Raw genomic sequence first — 16,583 nt, 5'->3', positions numbered from 1 at the left:
AGTCTGTCACTCTAGCTGCAACAGTGTAAGTTCTCTCCAGACCAGTAAGAAAATAATCCTGATGACTCAGGTTCCAGCTCTGTGTGTGTCTGCTCTTAAAAATTAATAAATTTTATTTATTAGGGCAGTTTGAGGTTTACAGAAGGTGAAGTTTACAAAAAAGTGAGCAGAAAGTACAGTTCTCATATGCCTTTTGACTGCTGTTTCCACTAGAATTAACATCTGACATTCGTGGGCTACATTTGTTACACCTGATGAGTTAATGTTGATACATTATTATTAAGCCAAGTCTGCAGTTTACATTAGGGTTACACTCTGTTGTACATTCTGTGGGTTTCAACAAATACATAATGGCTTGCAACCACCATTAGAGTATCACAAAGAATAGTTTCTCTTGCTCTAAAAATCCCATGTTCCATCTCATCACTCCTATCCCAACCTGTGGCAACCACTGATCTTTTTACTGTCTCCCTAGTTTTGCTTTTTCCAGACTCATGGATGGACTTGGAATCAAACTGGGTGTCATCTTTTCTTGGCTTCTTTCATTTGAGGTTTCTCTATGCCTTCTTGTGGCTTGATAGATCTGTATTTTTTTTTTTTTTTTTCATACCAAATTAGAAGCTCCATGACTTGCCCCTGGGGACCCTCAGTAAATCGTGAGGAGAGATGGGAGCTGATGGTGCTCTGCCCCATGCTGCTCCTTTCTGTATGGGCCCTAGAAGAATGTGCAGAGAGAACGCCTGTACTTGTGGGAAGAGAAACGCCCCAGCCTGGTGTTGGCAAGTGTGCAGTGAGAGGCAGGGGCTGAGCGCACAAGGGATCAGGAAGAAGCAGCAGCTGCCCGAGAGGGCATATGAGGAGAGTTAGCGCCAAGAGCTTCCCGAGGATAGGGGGCTGCAGGCTGGGTCCCTGCCCCACACTCTTCTGGCGTCCCCACCACTTCGGGGAAGATTCCAGGCTCTTTGGCTAGCACTGCCGTCCTGCAGGCTGTTTTCCTTGTACCATGAATAATTGTTTCCAGCCTGTGTCTGGCTTCCATGCCTTCATTCCTATTGTTCCTTGTGCCCAAATCACTATTTTTAATTGAGCTAATTATTTAGACCATAAATTCGCCCTTTTAAATTGTGCAACATGGTGGCTTTTAGTATATTCACAAGGTTATGCAACTGTCCCCTATGTCTAATTCCAGAACATTTTCATCACCCCAAAAAACCCTCATATCCATTAGAAGTCACTGCCCATCCTCTGTCCTCAACCTCTGGCAACTGCTACTTTCTGTCTCTGTGGATTTGTCTATTCTAGACACTTCATAGAAATGGAATCACAGTCTGTGGCCTATGGTGTCTGACATTTTTCTCAGCATGTTTTTAGATTCACCAAAGTTGTAGCTCATTCCTTTTTATGGCCAAACAATATACCATTGTATGGGTAGACCACATTTTTTTTTAACCACCAGTGGATGGACGTTGATTTCTTTTTTTTGGGGGGGGGGGGGCTATTGTGAATAATGCTGCTGTGATCATTTGTGTAAGTTTTTGTGTGAACATATGTCCTGAATTCTCTTGGGTGTAAACCTAGGTGTGGAAATGCTAGGTCACATGGTAACTATGTTTAACCTTTTGAGGAACTGCCAGACTGTTTTCCACAGTGACTGTATCACTTTATATTCCCACCAGCAGCAGTGTGTGCGTTCCAGTTTCCCACATCCTTGTCAGCACTTGCTGCTGCTGCTAAGTCGCTTCAGTCCTGTCCGACTCTTAGCGACCCCATGGACTGCAGCCCACCAGGCTCCTCCATCAATGGTATTTTCCAGGCAAGAGTACTGCAGTGGGGTGCCATTGCCTTCTCAGCACTTATTTTCTTTTATTTTGGCTGCACCGCTAGGCATGCAGGATCTTAGTTCCCCAACAAGAGGTCGAAATTGCGCCCCCTGCAGTGCAATCTTAGAGACTTAACCACTGGACTGCCAGGGAAGTTCTGTCTTTTTTATTGTGGTTATTTTAGTGGGTATCCAGTGGTATCTCCTTGTAGTTTTGATTTGCATTTCTTGAGGGCTAATAAGCAGAACATCTTTTCATGTGTTTGTTGTTGTCTAGTTGCTAAGTCCTGTCTGACTCTTTGCCACCCCATGGATTGTAGCCCACCAGGTTCCATGGAATTCTCCAAGCAAGAATACTGGAATGGGTTACCATTTCCTTCTCCAGGGGGATCTTCCCAATCCAGGGATCAAACCTGCATCTCCTGCATTGGTAGGCAGTTTCTTTACCACTGAGCCACCTGGGAAGCCATCTGTATACCTTCTTTGAAAAGAAATGTCTATTCAGATCCTTTGCCCAGTTTTTAACTGGGTTGTCTGTTTAAGTTGGAAGAGTTCTTAATATAATTCTGTATACTAAATCCTTATAAGATATGGTTTGCAAATTTCTCCTATCCTGTGGATTGTCTTTTCACTCTTTTGGTAGCATCCTTTGAAACATAAATATTTTTCATTTTGATGAAGCCCAGTTTATCTATTTGTCTTTTTTCTGGCCACACTAGTTAATGCAGCATTTGGGAACTTAGTTCTGCAACCAGGGACTGAACCTGTGCTCCCTGCATGGAGTCTTAACTGCTGGACTGCCATGGAAGCCGCACTCTTGCTTTTGGAATCAATTTCTAACTGAAGGTCATAAAGATTGATGCATCTATTTTCTAAAAAGAATGTTTTAGTTTTAGCCCTGACATTTAAATTTTTGTATACGGTTTGAGGTGGGGATCTGTTTTAGTTTTTTAGTGCTGAGGTGACAAACACCGCAAACTTGGTGGCTTAACACCAATTATCTTACAGTTCTGAATGTGAGAAGTCAGAACTGGATCTTACTTAGCTAAAATCAAGCTTTGGCAGGGCTGCATTCCTTCTGGAGTTTCTGAGACAATCCACTTCCTTGCCTTTTCCAGCATTTAGAAACTGCCCACATTCCTTGGCTCATGGACTCTTCCTCCATCTTCAAAGCCATCAACAGTGGGTTGAGTCTTTTTCATGCTGTCATTTCTCTGGTCCTCCTCCTTCTGCCTCCTTCTCCCATTTTCAGTGACCCTTGTGATGATATTGTGCTCATCCATGTAATCTCTCCTAAGGACAGGTGATTAGCAACCTAATTCAACCTGCAACCTTCATTTCCCCCTGCCAACTAACCTAACAAATTCAGATTTAGGGAACTACGGTGTGGACACCATTGGGGGACTACTTTTCTGCCTACCACAGGGTTCAACTTCATTCTTTTGCATGTGACTGTCTAATTTTCCCAGCACCAGTTGTTGAAAAGACTATTCTTTTTGTATTCAATGCTTCTGGCACCCTTGTTGAAGAGTCACTGATCACAGACATATGGTTTGTTGTTGTTCTATCTCAGCTCTATTCCATTGATATATATGTCTATCGCATGTCAACACCACAGTTTGATTCCCATAGCTTTGTAGTAGTAAGTTTGAAATCAAGAAGTGTGAGTCCTCCAATTTAGTTCTTCAAGACTGGTTGGCTATTTGGGGCCCCCTGCAATTCCTCATGAATTTTAGAACCAGTTTGTTGATATCTCAAAAAAGGCTCTCAGAATTTTGACAGGGATTACATCGTGTCTACAGACCAATTTGGGGATTGTTGCTATCTTAACGGCTTTCCCATGTGGTTCAGTGGTAAAGAATCTGCCTGCCCATGCAGAAGACGCAGGAGTCACGGCTTTGATCCCTGGGGAAGATTTCCTGGGGAAGGAAATGGTAACCCACTCCAGTATTCCTGCCTGGAAAACCCCATGGACAGAGGAGCCTGGCAGGCTACAGTCCGTAGGGTCAGACACAACTGAGCACAAGCACTCATGCTATCTTAACAATATGAAGTTTCCCAATCCATGAATATGGGATGTTTTTCCATTTATTAACATCATATTTTAAGTTACTTTTTGGCAAAGTTTTATAGTTTTCAGCGTATACGTCTTGTACCTCTTTTGCTAAAATTATTAAGTATTTTATTCTCTTTGCTGCTGTTACAAATGGAACTGTTTTCTTAATTTGCTACTTCTTTGAAAGATGCACTACCTATGCAAATCTCACTGCACTTATGACACTATCCTAAACTCTCAGGTTCTGAGGTTGTCCAGCTGCCCTAACCCACCAGAACTTCTGCCCCTTCCAATTCTCCTTGCTCTTGTTATTCCCTGAATATTATATCTCATCGGGCTTTCCTCATGGCTCAGTCGATAAAGAATCTGCCTGCAATGCAGGGGACCCCGGTTCGATTCCTGGGTCAGGAAGATCCCCTGGAGAAGAAAATAACAACCCACTCCAGTATTCTTGCCTGGAGAATCCCATGGACAGAGGAGCCTGGCAGGCTACAGTCCATGGGGTCGCAAAGATCAGACACGACTTAGCGACTAAACCACCACCATTCTATCTTATCAGCCAAGGCCCACTTGTCTCAGTCTGGGAGCTTCTCCAGGCAAGACCCAGGGGGGAGGAGGTCTCCACAAAGAACATGCAGGAGAAATTCAACACAGCTCCTACACTGTGCCACAGTTCAGGAGGCTGAGAGGACTCTGTGAACAAACCAATACACCCGTCCTTATAAAGTATATACTTTAAAATGCATAATTATACTTTATTTTCTATTTATTTATTTTTTAAACATTTATTTATTTGGCTGTCTCCAGGTCTCTGTTGTAGCACGTGGGATTTAGTTCCCTGACCAGGGATAGAACCCAGGTCCCCTGCATTGGGAGCTGGGTATCTTACCCACTGGACCACTAGGGAAGTCCCATAATTATACTTTAAAGAGAGAAACAACAAATACCAACAAGATAAACGTGCTAATTCAGAAATTTCAAAGTCCACCAAAATGCACGCCCTCCAAGAAATCGGCTCCCTCATTGCTAGCCTCGAAGCTCTGAGCTCCGCTCTCTAGCCCCGCCCTGATATCGGGAAGTAGAGCTCAGCTGCACCTACTCTGCCTGCTCCAGCCCAGGAAAAAGCTCCAAGATCAGGCAAAAAAATCAATGAGCGAATCAGGACCCACTGCCCGGCCCCCGCTGGACGTCATTCGTGGGTCTGCGCATGTGCTACAGGCACCTGGGCAGCAGGACTGGCGTTCACGCAGGCGCACTCGTGCCCGCCGGAAGGGCTTCCACCTCCCTGCCACCGCCGTCGCCATGGCCGCGCCAGCCCCCCGCCTCATCTCCGTCTTCTCGAGCCCGCAGGAGCTGGCTGCGTCGCTGGCCCAACTGGTAGTGCAGCAGGCAGCAAGCTGCCTGGCGGATGCCGGCGCCCGCTTCACGCTCGGCTTGTCCGGCGGCAGCCTTGTCTCCATGCTGGCCCGCGAGCTGCCCGCTGCCGCCGCCCCCGCTGGACCCGCTAGCCTCGCGCGCTGGACGCTGGGCTTCTGCGACGAGCGTCTCGTGCCCTTCGAGCACGCCGAGAGCACGTACGGCCTCTACCGGGTGAGAGCTACGGGGGCCGCCGGGGGTCACGCCGAGAGGGCCGCGCACATCGCCTGGACCCGGCTACGGAGGCCACCGGGGGTCATTTCGAAAAGGCCGCGCCCACCGCCTGAACCGGGCGACGAGAGTTATGCAGGGTAGACACCGTGCCCTCTGCCTGGACCGGAGCTGGGAATGGTCTGCTGGATGCCCTGAGGTTCCATCTGGGTGCACCTCCACTGCCCCCCGGGTGGACCGGTGATACCTTGTTTGTGTGTGTGCTCTGTCGCTAAGTCGTGTGCGATTCAGGTAGCCAAGCAGAGGGAATGACATGAGCAAAGGCATAGAGGCGAAACAGAGTGGTCCATTCCAGGGACTTCGAGAAGGTCAGACGCTGCAGGCTAGTAAGTGCAGAGGCCGAGTTAGGGAAGAGCCAGGTACGCGGGATCTGGTGTGGAAATTGGGCCTCGGTTTCCCCATCTCTAACCTGGCGAATTCTCTTTGATCTCCACTCTGCTTGTGGTGCTGACAACTCCGTGACTGGTTATTTTTGGCCTGGGGCCCCAGACTCCTATAGAATCAGGGGAACCCCCCACCCCCCATTTTATAAGCAGGGAAACTGAGGCCTGGAGGAGCTATGATCTGAGCTGCCCTTCACCCCTCCACTTTGAATCAACTCTTCCTGCCATGGTTGGAGAAGGAAAACCCACCCAGGTGTTGCAGGAAGGGGGACCCCTTCCAGGGCCCGAAACTGGGCTCTTGTCTAACAGTCGGAAAAGAATTGTCCGAGGAGACACATGCTGACAAAGCAAGAGATTTTACTGGAAAGGGCACCCGGGTGGAGAGCAGTAGGTAAGTGAACCCAGGAGAACTGCTCTGCCGCGTGGCTCACAGTCTAGGGTTTTATGGCGATGGGATTAGTTTCCAGGTAGTCTTTGGCCAGTCATTCTAATTCAGTGTCTTTCCTGGTGGCGCATGCATCGCTCAGCCAAGATGGATGCTAGCAAGAGGGATTCTGGGAAGTGGATGGACAGGCAGTGAGTGTCTCCTCTCAACCTTTCCCGAACTCCTCCGGCTGGTGGTGGCTTATTAGTTCCGTATTCCTTATCAGGATCTCCTGCCATAAAACAACTCATGTAAATGGTTACTATGCTGCCTGGCCAGGGTGGGCGGTTTCAATCAGTGTGCTTCCCCTAACACAGGGAGGTGTGGGAGGGGTGGGTTTGGCCAGAAGCCTCAGGTTGCTCAGGTCTTGGGTGTGTTGAGTTCTCTTCACAAAGGAGCTTGAGCTGGTTTTTTTGTTTGTTTGGTAATAAGGAAAGTTTACTGATTACCATGGCTTTATCCACATCATCTCATGAAACCCCACAAGTGCCTATGAGGCGGGGACTGTTAGTACCTGCATTTCATAGATTGAGAAACTGAAGCCAGACAAGGAGAGTCACCTAGTGACCATGGAGGGAGCTGGGGTATGAACCTGCCTGGCGGAACCCCCAGAGAGCACCTGGGACACATTTCAGGGGCAGGGGCCGCTCTCAAGTCTGCTGTCCTGTGTGTCTTCCCCTAGAGCTTAATTTAAAAGTGAGCTCACATTTTTTTACTTTGCCAGACATTGAAAGATTTTTAAAAATTTATTTTTAAAGGTTTTTTTTTTTTTTTGATGTGGACCATTTTTAAAGTTTTTATTGAATTTGTTACAATATTGCTTCTGTTTTATGTTCTGATTTTTTGGTGGTAAGGCATGTGTGATCTTAGCTCCCTGGCCAGGGACAGAACCCATATTCCCTGCGCTGGAAGAGGATGTCTAATTAGGAAAGCCATACTTGCTGAAGTAACAGAATCCTAAAAAACAGTCAAAGAGAAAGTTGGAAGGATATTCTGTGTGTGTGTCCTTGTATGCAGCACTAGGGACAGTTCCCTCATAGGGCTCATAGTGGGGTGGGGCATCAACACACAGGGCAACACGAGTGGAAATCCACTCATAGCCGCCGTGTAATGCAGTTTGGACGAAAGATAACAGTGTGAGATGATGGGGACTTCCCTTGTAGTCCAGTGGCTAAGACTCCATGCTCCCAGTGCCGGGGGGGCAGGACTGGGTTTGATCCCTGGTCAGGGAACTTAGATCCCGCATGCTACAATGAAGATCAAAGATGCCAAGTGCTGCAATTAAGACCCAGTCCAGCCAAATATTTTTTAAAAACAGCGTGAGATGATAAGTGTCAGGGGAGAAGGGAGAGCACCCTTCAGCCAGGGCACTGGGGCGCTCTGAGGAGGTGACATTTAGGCAGCGACTGGGAGGATATGAGGAGCTGGCCACAGGTAAGCTGGAGCAGAGGGTACAGCAGAGGCAAAAGCTATGCGGTGGGAACCGATGTGGGGCGAGGATTTGCTCCTGCCAGTTTCCCCGGGAAGGGAATCATATTAGTTTCCTGGGGCTGTGGTAGCAAAGTACTAAACAATGGGTAGGTTAAAACAACAGGCATTGATTCACAGTTCTGGAGGCCAGAAGGTCAAAATCAAGGTGTCAGCAGTCCCATGCTCCCTCTAGAGGCTCTCAGGGAGGAGGCTTCCTTCTTCCAGCTTCTGGGGGTTCCAGGTGTTTCTTGGCTTGTGACCACATCACTCCAATCTCTGCCTCTGTTTCTACGTCACTTGTTCATCTGCTTCTCTCTTTGTGTCCTCCTCTTGTAAGGACACAAGTCTTTGAATTTAGGGCCTATCCTAATGCCCCATGACCTCATCTACACTAATGACAACTGTAAAGGCCCTTTTTCTAAATAAGGTCACATTCTTTTTTAAAAATTAATTAGTTACTTTTTTTTGGCTGTGCTAGGTCTCTGTTGCTGCATGGGCTTTTCTCTAGTTGTGGCAAGCGGGGGACTACTCTAGTTGCAGTGCACGGGCTATTCTTATTGTCGTGGCTTCTCCTGTTACAGAGTCTGGGCTTCAGTAGTTGTGGCTCCTAGGCTCTAAAGCACGGGCTCAATTGCCCTGCAGCACGTGGGATCACCCCAGATTAGAGATCAAAGCCGTGCCTCCTGCATTGGCAGGCAGATTCTTTACCACTGAGCCACCAGGGGAAGTCCACATTCTGAGATTCCAGATGAACTTGAATTTGGGGGGGGGGGGGTGGTCACTAAGCAACATGGTACAAGGATGCAGAGGCATTCCTCTCCTGGAGGAGGGACCCCGGGCAGTTGGGGTTCTCTGAGCATGAATGGTTCACCCTGTACCATGGGCCTTCTGCTGTCCAGGCTGGGAGGAAGAGCTGGACCCACCTTCCTGGGGATGGTTCCTCAGCACCTGCAGAGTGTTTAGAGAGAACCCACCCGATCAACCAGCAGTTCCAGTTCTAGGAACCTGCCAAACCGATGCCCAGCCTGAGGAGGAGGAAATGACTCTGAGCCTCTAGGGGGAGGGCAGCTACGAAGGGAACTCAGGTGACAGAAATAGGGCATCCGTACTCCCCCCTGACTTCACTCAGTACAGTCCCCAAGGGTGTGTGTAGATAGGGACCTTGGGCAAAGCTGGTCTTTCCAACAATGGATCTGTCTGATCGTGCTCCTCCCCAGCTCACATACCCTCCTTGGCTCCCTGTTACAGAGCCTGCACTCCTCAGGCCAGCATTTGGTGGGGAGTCAGCACCATAAGTTCTGGCTGGTTTATCCCATGTCCTTGGTGCCTTCCCCCTCTGCTCCAAGCACTATATTTTTGTTATTTACCTGCTTTTACTTTGTGGGTCAGCCTGGCATTGCCTTGGCTGAGCTAGGCCCTGCCCAAAAGGAGGCACCAAGGTGGGGGTTGCCAGCATCCATCCCAGAGCAGATCAAAGGCCATGGGGCTCATCTCTGCAGGAAAGGGCTGGAGCCTTCTGCCTTGCAGGACTCCTGACTCCAGATAATTCTGCATTAAACCCACCAATCATAGGCTGGGGTGCTTGCTATGGGCTGAGCATGCTCACCCTATAGTGCAACCCAGAAGAGATATCAGTGCTTACCACAGTTACATATCACACCCCCAAGCAGCAGTTGGGGAAGGTGCAGGCAGAGGTGGCTGCTCAGAGGAGGCAGCTTGAGGGATGTGTAAGAGTTTCCCGGGTAGGATCAAGAGCTGGTGTACCTGCTGAGGCATGGAGGTCAGCAGGACCTCCTGGAGTGCTGAGGGGGGGTGGGGGCTAGGTTTTATCCTGAAGCCCAAAGGACCCTGCACGTTTACAAACAGGATCCTGGTGTGGCCAGACAGGTGCAGGCTGGAGCCAGGAGACCTCCAAACACCAGGGACTTGAAAGACCTCTGGCGGAATGCCGCTGGGATCCTCACTCACACAGGACGTGGGTATAGGACAGTCGTGTCCTAACCTGGAGGATCCAGGTAGTCCCAGGGGTAAGCCCCATGCCCCCACTGACTATGTTTCTGTTGGTGACACTGTGCCTCTGTCCGCTGCAGACCCACCTGCTCTCCAAGCTCCCTATCTTCGACAGCCAGGTGATCACCATCAACCCCGAGCTGCCTGTGGAGGAGGCGGCTGAGGACTATGCCAAGAAGCTGAGACAGGTGAGCCCCTTGGAGCCGCTGCAGGAAGACCTCATCCACCCAGTGGGCTCTCCCAGGGTGATGGAGTAAGCCTTCTGGTGACACTGAGTGGTCATCACTGGCAGAAACTCTCACTGGGGGTGGTCAGGAGACCCAGTCCCACGCTGGGCAGACCCCTTTAGGATCACCCTCTCTCTGAGAGGCCGCAGCCCTGCTCTGGGGGAACCTCCAAAGGCAGCCTCACCCCTGGTAGTAGGCCTGGGTATTCACATCTTGGGGATAACTGCATCCCCAGATTGTCGGGCCATTGAGACAGTGAAATGAATAGAGTTCCTTTTTTTGCAGATGAGGCTGAGCCTTGCTTAATGTGTTACAGCAGCTTGTTTTTCTGACAACTGTTTCTTTGTGTCCTCTGAGCTCTTCCCTCACAGCTTCTCAGGACTGTCTTCTTTCCCCACCCAGGCCTTCCAAGGGGACTCCATCCCGGTTTTTGACCTGCTGATTCTGGGTGTGGGTCCTGATGGCCACACCTGCTCACTCTTCCCAGACCACCCCCTCCTGCAGGTGAGCACACACACGAAGGCCCTGCTCACGTCTGAGCCCTGACCTCTGCCATCTGGGGCTTCCAGAGGGTTGGGAGTTGCCTGCAGCATGGTGTGAGTCAGCCTTGGCCAACAGGCGTGCCCACTGGGGCTTGACCCTTCTGAGCCTCAGATCACCCATCAAAACAGGGGCCTTCAATCAAGTACCACAGGATTAGCAGGGTGGGATGGAAGGATGGCTGGACGGTGCCTGGCCTGTGTGAGTCCTCAGGAAGTCAAGTGATGTTTTCCTGTTTCCACCTTGGGCCTCCCTGCCCCCAGGAGTGGGAGAAAATTGTGGCCCCCATCAGTGACTCCCCGAAACCACCTCCGCAGCGCGTGACCCTCACTCTTCCCGTGCTGAATGCAGCTCGAATGGTCATCTTTGTGGCGACAGGAGAAGGCAAGGCAGCTATTCTGAAGGTAACAGTGAGGGCCCCCTTCCCTAGAAGGTTGTAGGCAGAGAATGTGATCCCAGACACTGTTGTGCTGAAAGCACCAGATCCCCAGGTGTTTCGGTAATTCTTGGGTTGAAGGAGAGATGAAAACTGCAAATACAGGCTACTTAGGGGTTAACAATTATGAATTGAAATTGACAAGATACGGCCAAGCTGGCTCAGAGGTAAATTCATAGCACTTAATGTGTATACATATATATTTCATTATTAACTAGAAAACAATTAAAATAAACCAATCAAGCACTTTAGAATGAGAACAAAGGAAAATAACACAAATCTAAGAAAAGTCAGAGGAAGGAATAAGTGAGATTGAAATCACTGAATTGGCTCATATTCTTAAAAACTTAATGGGAAATAGATCAATAACATAGAGCCATACATAGACAAAGCCATAGCACAGACATAGATCCATAACATAACAACTACCCCTGGCAAAACTGGAGAAAAAATCATATGTAATAGGAATAAGTAAAAAAAAAAAAAGAAAAAAGAGAAAAAAGTAGGAATAAGAAAAAAGGTATAGTTATACATAATATATTAGGAAAATATAAAATTAATGAATTTACATTGGGCTACCCTGGGGGGTCGGTGGTAAAGAATCCTTCTGCCAATGCAGGAGACATGGGGTTCGATCCCTGATCTAGGAAGATCCCACATGCCATGGGGCAGCTAAGCCCGTGCATCACAGCTACTGAGTGTGATCTAGACCCCACAGGCTGCAGCTCCTGAGCCCACATGCCCTAGAGCCCAGCTCCACAGCAAGCGAAGCCACCGCAATGGAAGTGCCTGTCCCACCGCTAGAGAGTAGCCCCCACTCGCCACAACTAGAGAAAAAGCCCACGCAGCAGTTTAGACCCACCACAGCCAAAAATAAACAAATAAAACCACATTTTAAAAATCATAAAATGGATATTAAAAATAAACAAAAAGTACTTTAATTACTATCACTGAAAAGACCCGACAACTATGGAAGAAACTAGACATATTTTTTTTTCTTTTAAAATTTATTTTAAATATCATCTTTGCCACTTACTGTGTGACCTAAGGCAAAAATTATTTAGCCTCTCCTTGCATCATTTTCTCATCTGTAGAATGGAAATACCAAAAGTAACTAACTGTTGTGATTTAGTCACTAAGTCATGCCCAACTCTTGCGACCCCATGGACAGTAGTCCACCAGGCTTCTATAGACATATTTTTAAAGAAACAGTTGTCAGAAAAACAAGCTGCTGTAACACAGTAAGCAAGGCTCAGCCTCATATTTTATAGACTTATTTAAAGATAAATAAGTAACAATTCTTCCAGCAAGTGTTGGGCCCAGATGTCTTCATGAGGGTGGCCAATGTTAGGGTTCAGGGTGTAGACTCCAGCAGACCCAGTGTTCCCGCCAGTGATACCCAGCATGGCCTTAGATGGTCACTGAACCAAACCCCCGCCCCACCAAGCCTTAACTTTCCCATCTGCAAGGTGGGCTGGCAAGGTTCCTCCCCATGGACCTCCTGAGGGTCAGTTAAGGCAGCTCCAACCCACAGTCCACTCGCAGGACTCAGCCTCAGCTTCCCGGCCTGTAAAAAGAGGGGTGAGAAAGAGGCAACCCTGCAGGACTGTGGTCAGAAGTGAGCAAGTTAATGAATCAGAGTGCTTGCAGCAGACCCAGCTGGCAGAGAGTGCTACTTCCCACGCCCGCTGACCCCACCACAGCTAGGGGGACCGAATCCTCCTGACAGCCAAGAAGGCTTTTGACCTTTTGAAGTGGTTGGGAGAAAAAGCAAAAGAGGAGGAGTATTCTTTGGAGTGTGAAAATGTTATAGAATTCAGATTTCAATGTCCACGAATAAAGATCTGTTGGAACCTGGCCACACCCACTTGGCAAAGAGTCATCTGCTGGTACTTTTGCCCTGAAACCGCAGAGCTGAGTAGTTGCAACAGAGGCGGGGTGTGATCTGCAGAGCTGAAATAGTGACTCTCTGGTCTTGGCAGAAAAGGTGTTCTGGAGACTTACCTGGTGGTCTAGTGGCTAAGACTCCATGCTCCCGATGCAGGGGGCGTGGGTTTGATCCATGGTCGGGGAACTACATCCCACGTGCCGCAATTAGACGCCCAGTGCTGTAGCTAAGACCTGGTGCAGCCAAATAAATATTTTTTTAAATGTGTTTAAAAAAAAAAGTGTGCTGACCCCACTGTTAAACAGTCACAGATGATAAAAAGGAAGAGCCCCATCTCTGGTGATTGCTTGAAGCCAGGACATCTGGGAAGGGTGATCTCACCTCCTGAGGGTTGGAGAGGTCTGAGGGGTGCTGGGGTGCAGGGCAACCCCACGCTTCTGCCCTCTCCACACAGCGCATTTTGGAGGACAAGGAGGAGAACCCGCTCCCCGCCGCACTGGTCCAGCCCAGCACTGGGAAACTTTGCTGGTTTCTGGATGAGGCAGCAGCCCGACTCCTGACCGTGCCCTTCGAGAAGCATTCCACTCTGTAACCCGTGCCGAGAGATGCTACCGCTGTGACTATGTGCAGTCCCAGTGGCCTGGGACCTTCTGGGGCTGGGCCCCACTGCTGGCCCACTCCAGGCTTCATTTTTGAAAAGCTGAGTGGTGCCACTGGAAGCCAGTAGGGTCTGGCCACCAGGCCCGCCCAGGGGCTTAGCCTGTGGGCTGTGGCTCTGGGTGACTCGGATATTAAAAGGAGCATCTGTTTGAATTTCCACTGTCTCGTGGTCCTTGGTGGGTGGTGGGACCATCGGTCTCCAGGTGGCGCGCCTGAGTCGTAACAGTCATCCCAGCCTGTGGAGGGCAGGGACGGGCATCTGGCATGAGTGTCCTGGGCCTGCCATAGCCAAGTACCACACGTCAGGTGTCTTAAAACAAGTGCAGGTCACTGTCTCACAGATCACAAGGCCAGAAGCCTGAAATCTAGGTGTCGGGAAGGTTGGATCCTTCTAGAGGCTCTGCAGGAGTCTGTCCCAGGTCTCTCGTGGCTTCTGGTTGTCGCTGGCAGTTCTTGACCTTTCTTGGCTCGTAGACACATCACTCCAGCGTCTGCCTCTCTTGTCACATGGCCTTCTCTGTGTGTCTTTCCGTGTCCTGTCCTTTTCTGTTTTTCTTTTGGTTTGTCCTATTTTTTTCTTTGGCCATGCTCCTAGGTTTATGGCATCTCAGTTCCCAGACCAAGGATTGAACCTGGGCCACAACCGGGGAAGCCCAGCATCCTAACCACTGGGCCACCACTCACTCCCATCCTCTCCTGATAAGGACCCCTGTCCTGGGACATAAGGCCACCCTCAGTCCTAAATCTTGAGAGTTCGTCTCAAGAGCCTTAATTCGTTATGTCTATAAAAATGCTTACTCCAAATAAGATCTCATTCTGAAGTTTCAAGGGTTAGGACATGGACTTCACTTTTTTTTTTAACCTTATTAAAATAACACATAACAGCTTACCATTTTAACCATTTTTGTACAATTCAGTGGTTTCAAATACATTTACATTTTTAAGCAGCCATCACTGCCATCCATCCCCATAACTCTTTTCATCTTGTAAACCTAAAACTCTGTATTTGGGACTTGCCTGGTGGCCCAGTGGCTAAGACTCTGTGCTCCCAATGCAGGGGGCCCGGGTTCAATCGCTGGTCAGGGAGCTAGATCCTACATGCTGCAACTGAGACCCAGTGCAGCCAAATAATTAAATAAAAATAATATATATGTATAAATGTGTGTATATATTTATTTACTTAAAAACTGTATGCTTATTAAATGCTCACTTTCTATCCTCTCCTCTCCCCAGCCCTGGCAAGCACCATTCTGTTTTCTGTCTTGATTTTTTTTTTTTTTAAGTATAGTTGATTTACAATGCTGTATTAATTTCCACTGTACAGTACATTATTCAGTCACACATACATATACATTTTCTATATTCTTTTCCATCCATGGTTTACCGCAGGATATTAAATGTTGTTCTCTGTGCTATCCAAGAGGAACTTATTGCTTATTCTCTGTCTTTATGATTTTGACTGCTCTTAAGTGCTTCATATAATTAAAATCATACAGTATTTGTATTGATGTGATGGGCTTATTTCACTCTGCGTGGTGTTTTCAGGACTCATCCATGTTGTAGTGTGTGTGAACTTCTTCTTTAAAATATGAGCATATCATATTTTAGTTATTTATTCATCAATCAGCAGACACTTGGGTTACTGCTGTGTTTTGCTATTGTGCATAATGCTGCTGTGAACAAGGGTGGACAAATATCTCTTCCAGAGCCTACTCTCAATTCTTCTCAATAGGCATCCAGAAGTGGAATTGCTGGGTCATATGCATATGGTAATTCTATTTTTAAGTTTTGGAGGACCCTCCGTATTGTTTTCCATAGCACTTGTATCATTTTTATATTCCTGCCAACAGTACACAAGGATTCCAGTTTCTCCACATCCTGGCTCACGCTTGTTTTCTGGTTTCTTGATAGTGACCTGTAGACGTTATCCTTTGGGGGGACACAGTTCAACCCTGTCCACACTGACTTGAACTCCCGCTGCAAACCCAGGGCCAGGGTGACTTCTGCAGCTGGCCCTGCTGCAGGTCAGCTCAGAACCTTGAATGCCCGAGGCACTGCTTCTTTGCCTCAGGGCTCCAGCATTTCCCCAGTGTGTCTGCTTATTGCCCACCCGGCTCCAGGGACCAGGGCAAGCTGGTGGGCAAGGGGCATGGGAACTGAAACCTCAAATCCGAAACCACAGAAAGTGAAGTTTCTTTCAACATCTTGTCTGGGTTGATCACTCAGATGTGAGAGTGAGGAAGTGGGACCAATTCTGAACGGAAACCGAGGAAGGTGGAGGAGAGGTTTGGAAGGAAAGCAGCCCAGCCATGACCTTGGGCAACAGCAGGTGTCATGACCCCTGAAGCCATAGGCGGAGGCTGAGAAGTGGAGGGAAAGTGATGAGACAGTTATGAAGACCCCATGTGGAGGGCCCTGCCTGAGGCGTGTCACTTCTGTACCCCTCTGTTCCTGCTCCAGACCTGCCTGTGGCTCCCTTGCATTCACGGGAAACCCATCCTACTCACTCGACCCACAAGCCCTCATGTGGGCCCTGCAATTCCCCACCCTCCTACCTCACATCTAACCCCCATTCACTCTCCTCCAATCCATCCACCTTGCGTTCTTCCTGGAACCAGCCAAGTCCATTCCCACCTCAGGGCCTTTGCATGTGTTGTGCCTGCTGCTCGGTGTTCTTTTTCGTCCAGCTTTTTGCACGGCTTGGCCCTTGTTTCCTTCAGATCTTGGTGCACCATAACTTCCCTGACCCCTCCTTGCCCCTAGCATTTTCTATTTTTTCCTATTCCATGTTTCTCCCTTTTCCATACTGTCTGACAGTTTTGTTGTTGTGCTAACCAATGGTCCATGGGGGCTGGACCGTGTGGTCTGTTTTGCCCATGTCTGCATCCCCTGTCAGGAATGGCACTCAGGCTATTATGGAGTGATGTTGAAAACAAATTCTGGGGAATTGGTGAAGATTACAGTCAGATGCTCTTGGTTTAAGCAAAATGGAGATTTAGCTTTTCCTCTGGAGGGAGGCCACC

The 16,583-nt window shown here is 48.6% G+C and overlaps 1 protein-coding gene across 3 annotated transcripts; it reads left to right on the top strand.

Moving 5' to 3' along the window:
* The first annotated feature begins 5,148 nt into the window (after positions 1-5,148).
* PGLS (6-phosphogluconolactonase) lies at positions 5,149-13,717 on the top strand. 3 transcript variants are annotated; one of them, XM_065917458.1, is made up of 5 exons: positions 5,149-5,465; positions 9,890-9,997; positions 10,439-10,540; positions 10,894-10,980; positions 13,355-13,717. In XM_065917458.1, exons 1-5 carry the CDS (start codon positions 5,178-5,180, stop codon positions 13,490-13,492), a joined length of 723 nt encoding a protein of 240 aa, XP_065773530.1. In that variant the 5' UTR covers positions 5,149-5,177; the 3' UTR covers positions 13,493-13,717. The 3 variants fall into 3 exon arrangements, with proteins under 3 accessions (XP_065773530.1, XP_065773528.1, XP_065773529.1); XM_065917456.1 differs by having other exon boundaries at positions 10,840-10,980; XM_065917457.1 differs by having other exon boundaries at positions 10,840-10,980; positions 13,323-13,717.
* Positions 13,718-16,583: the final 2,866 nt, after the last annotated feature.

The sequence above is a fragment of the Muntiacus reevesi genome, chromosome 1, assembly GCF_963930625.1.
Source record: "Muntiacus reevesi chromosome 1, mMunRee1.1, whole genome shotgun sequence".
NCBI lineage: Eukaryota > Metazoa > Chordata > Mammalia > Artiodactyla > Cervidae > Muntiacus > Muntiacus reevesi.
Note: the sequence above shows the minus strand (reverse complement) of the source record. Positions and strands in the feature narration are given on the sequence as shown.

Excerpts from the sequence above, each read along its gene's own strand:
- PGLS (XM_065917456.1), top strand. The coding sequence starts at position 5,178 with ATGGCCGCGCCAGCCCCCCGCCTCATCTCCGTCTTCTCGAGCCCGCAG. Across the intron at positions 5,466-9,889 it reads GCACGTACGGCCTCTACCGG|ACCCACCTGCTCTCCAAGCT; the intron begins GTGAGAGCTACG and ends TGTCCGCTGCAG. Across the intron at positions 9,998-10,438 it reads ATGCCAAGAAGCTGAGACAG|GCCTTCCAAGGGGACTCCAT; the intron begins GTGAGCCCCTTG and ends TTCCCCACCCAG.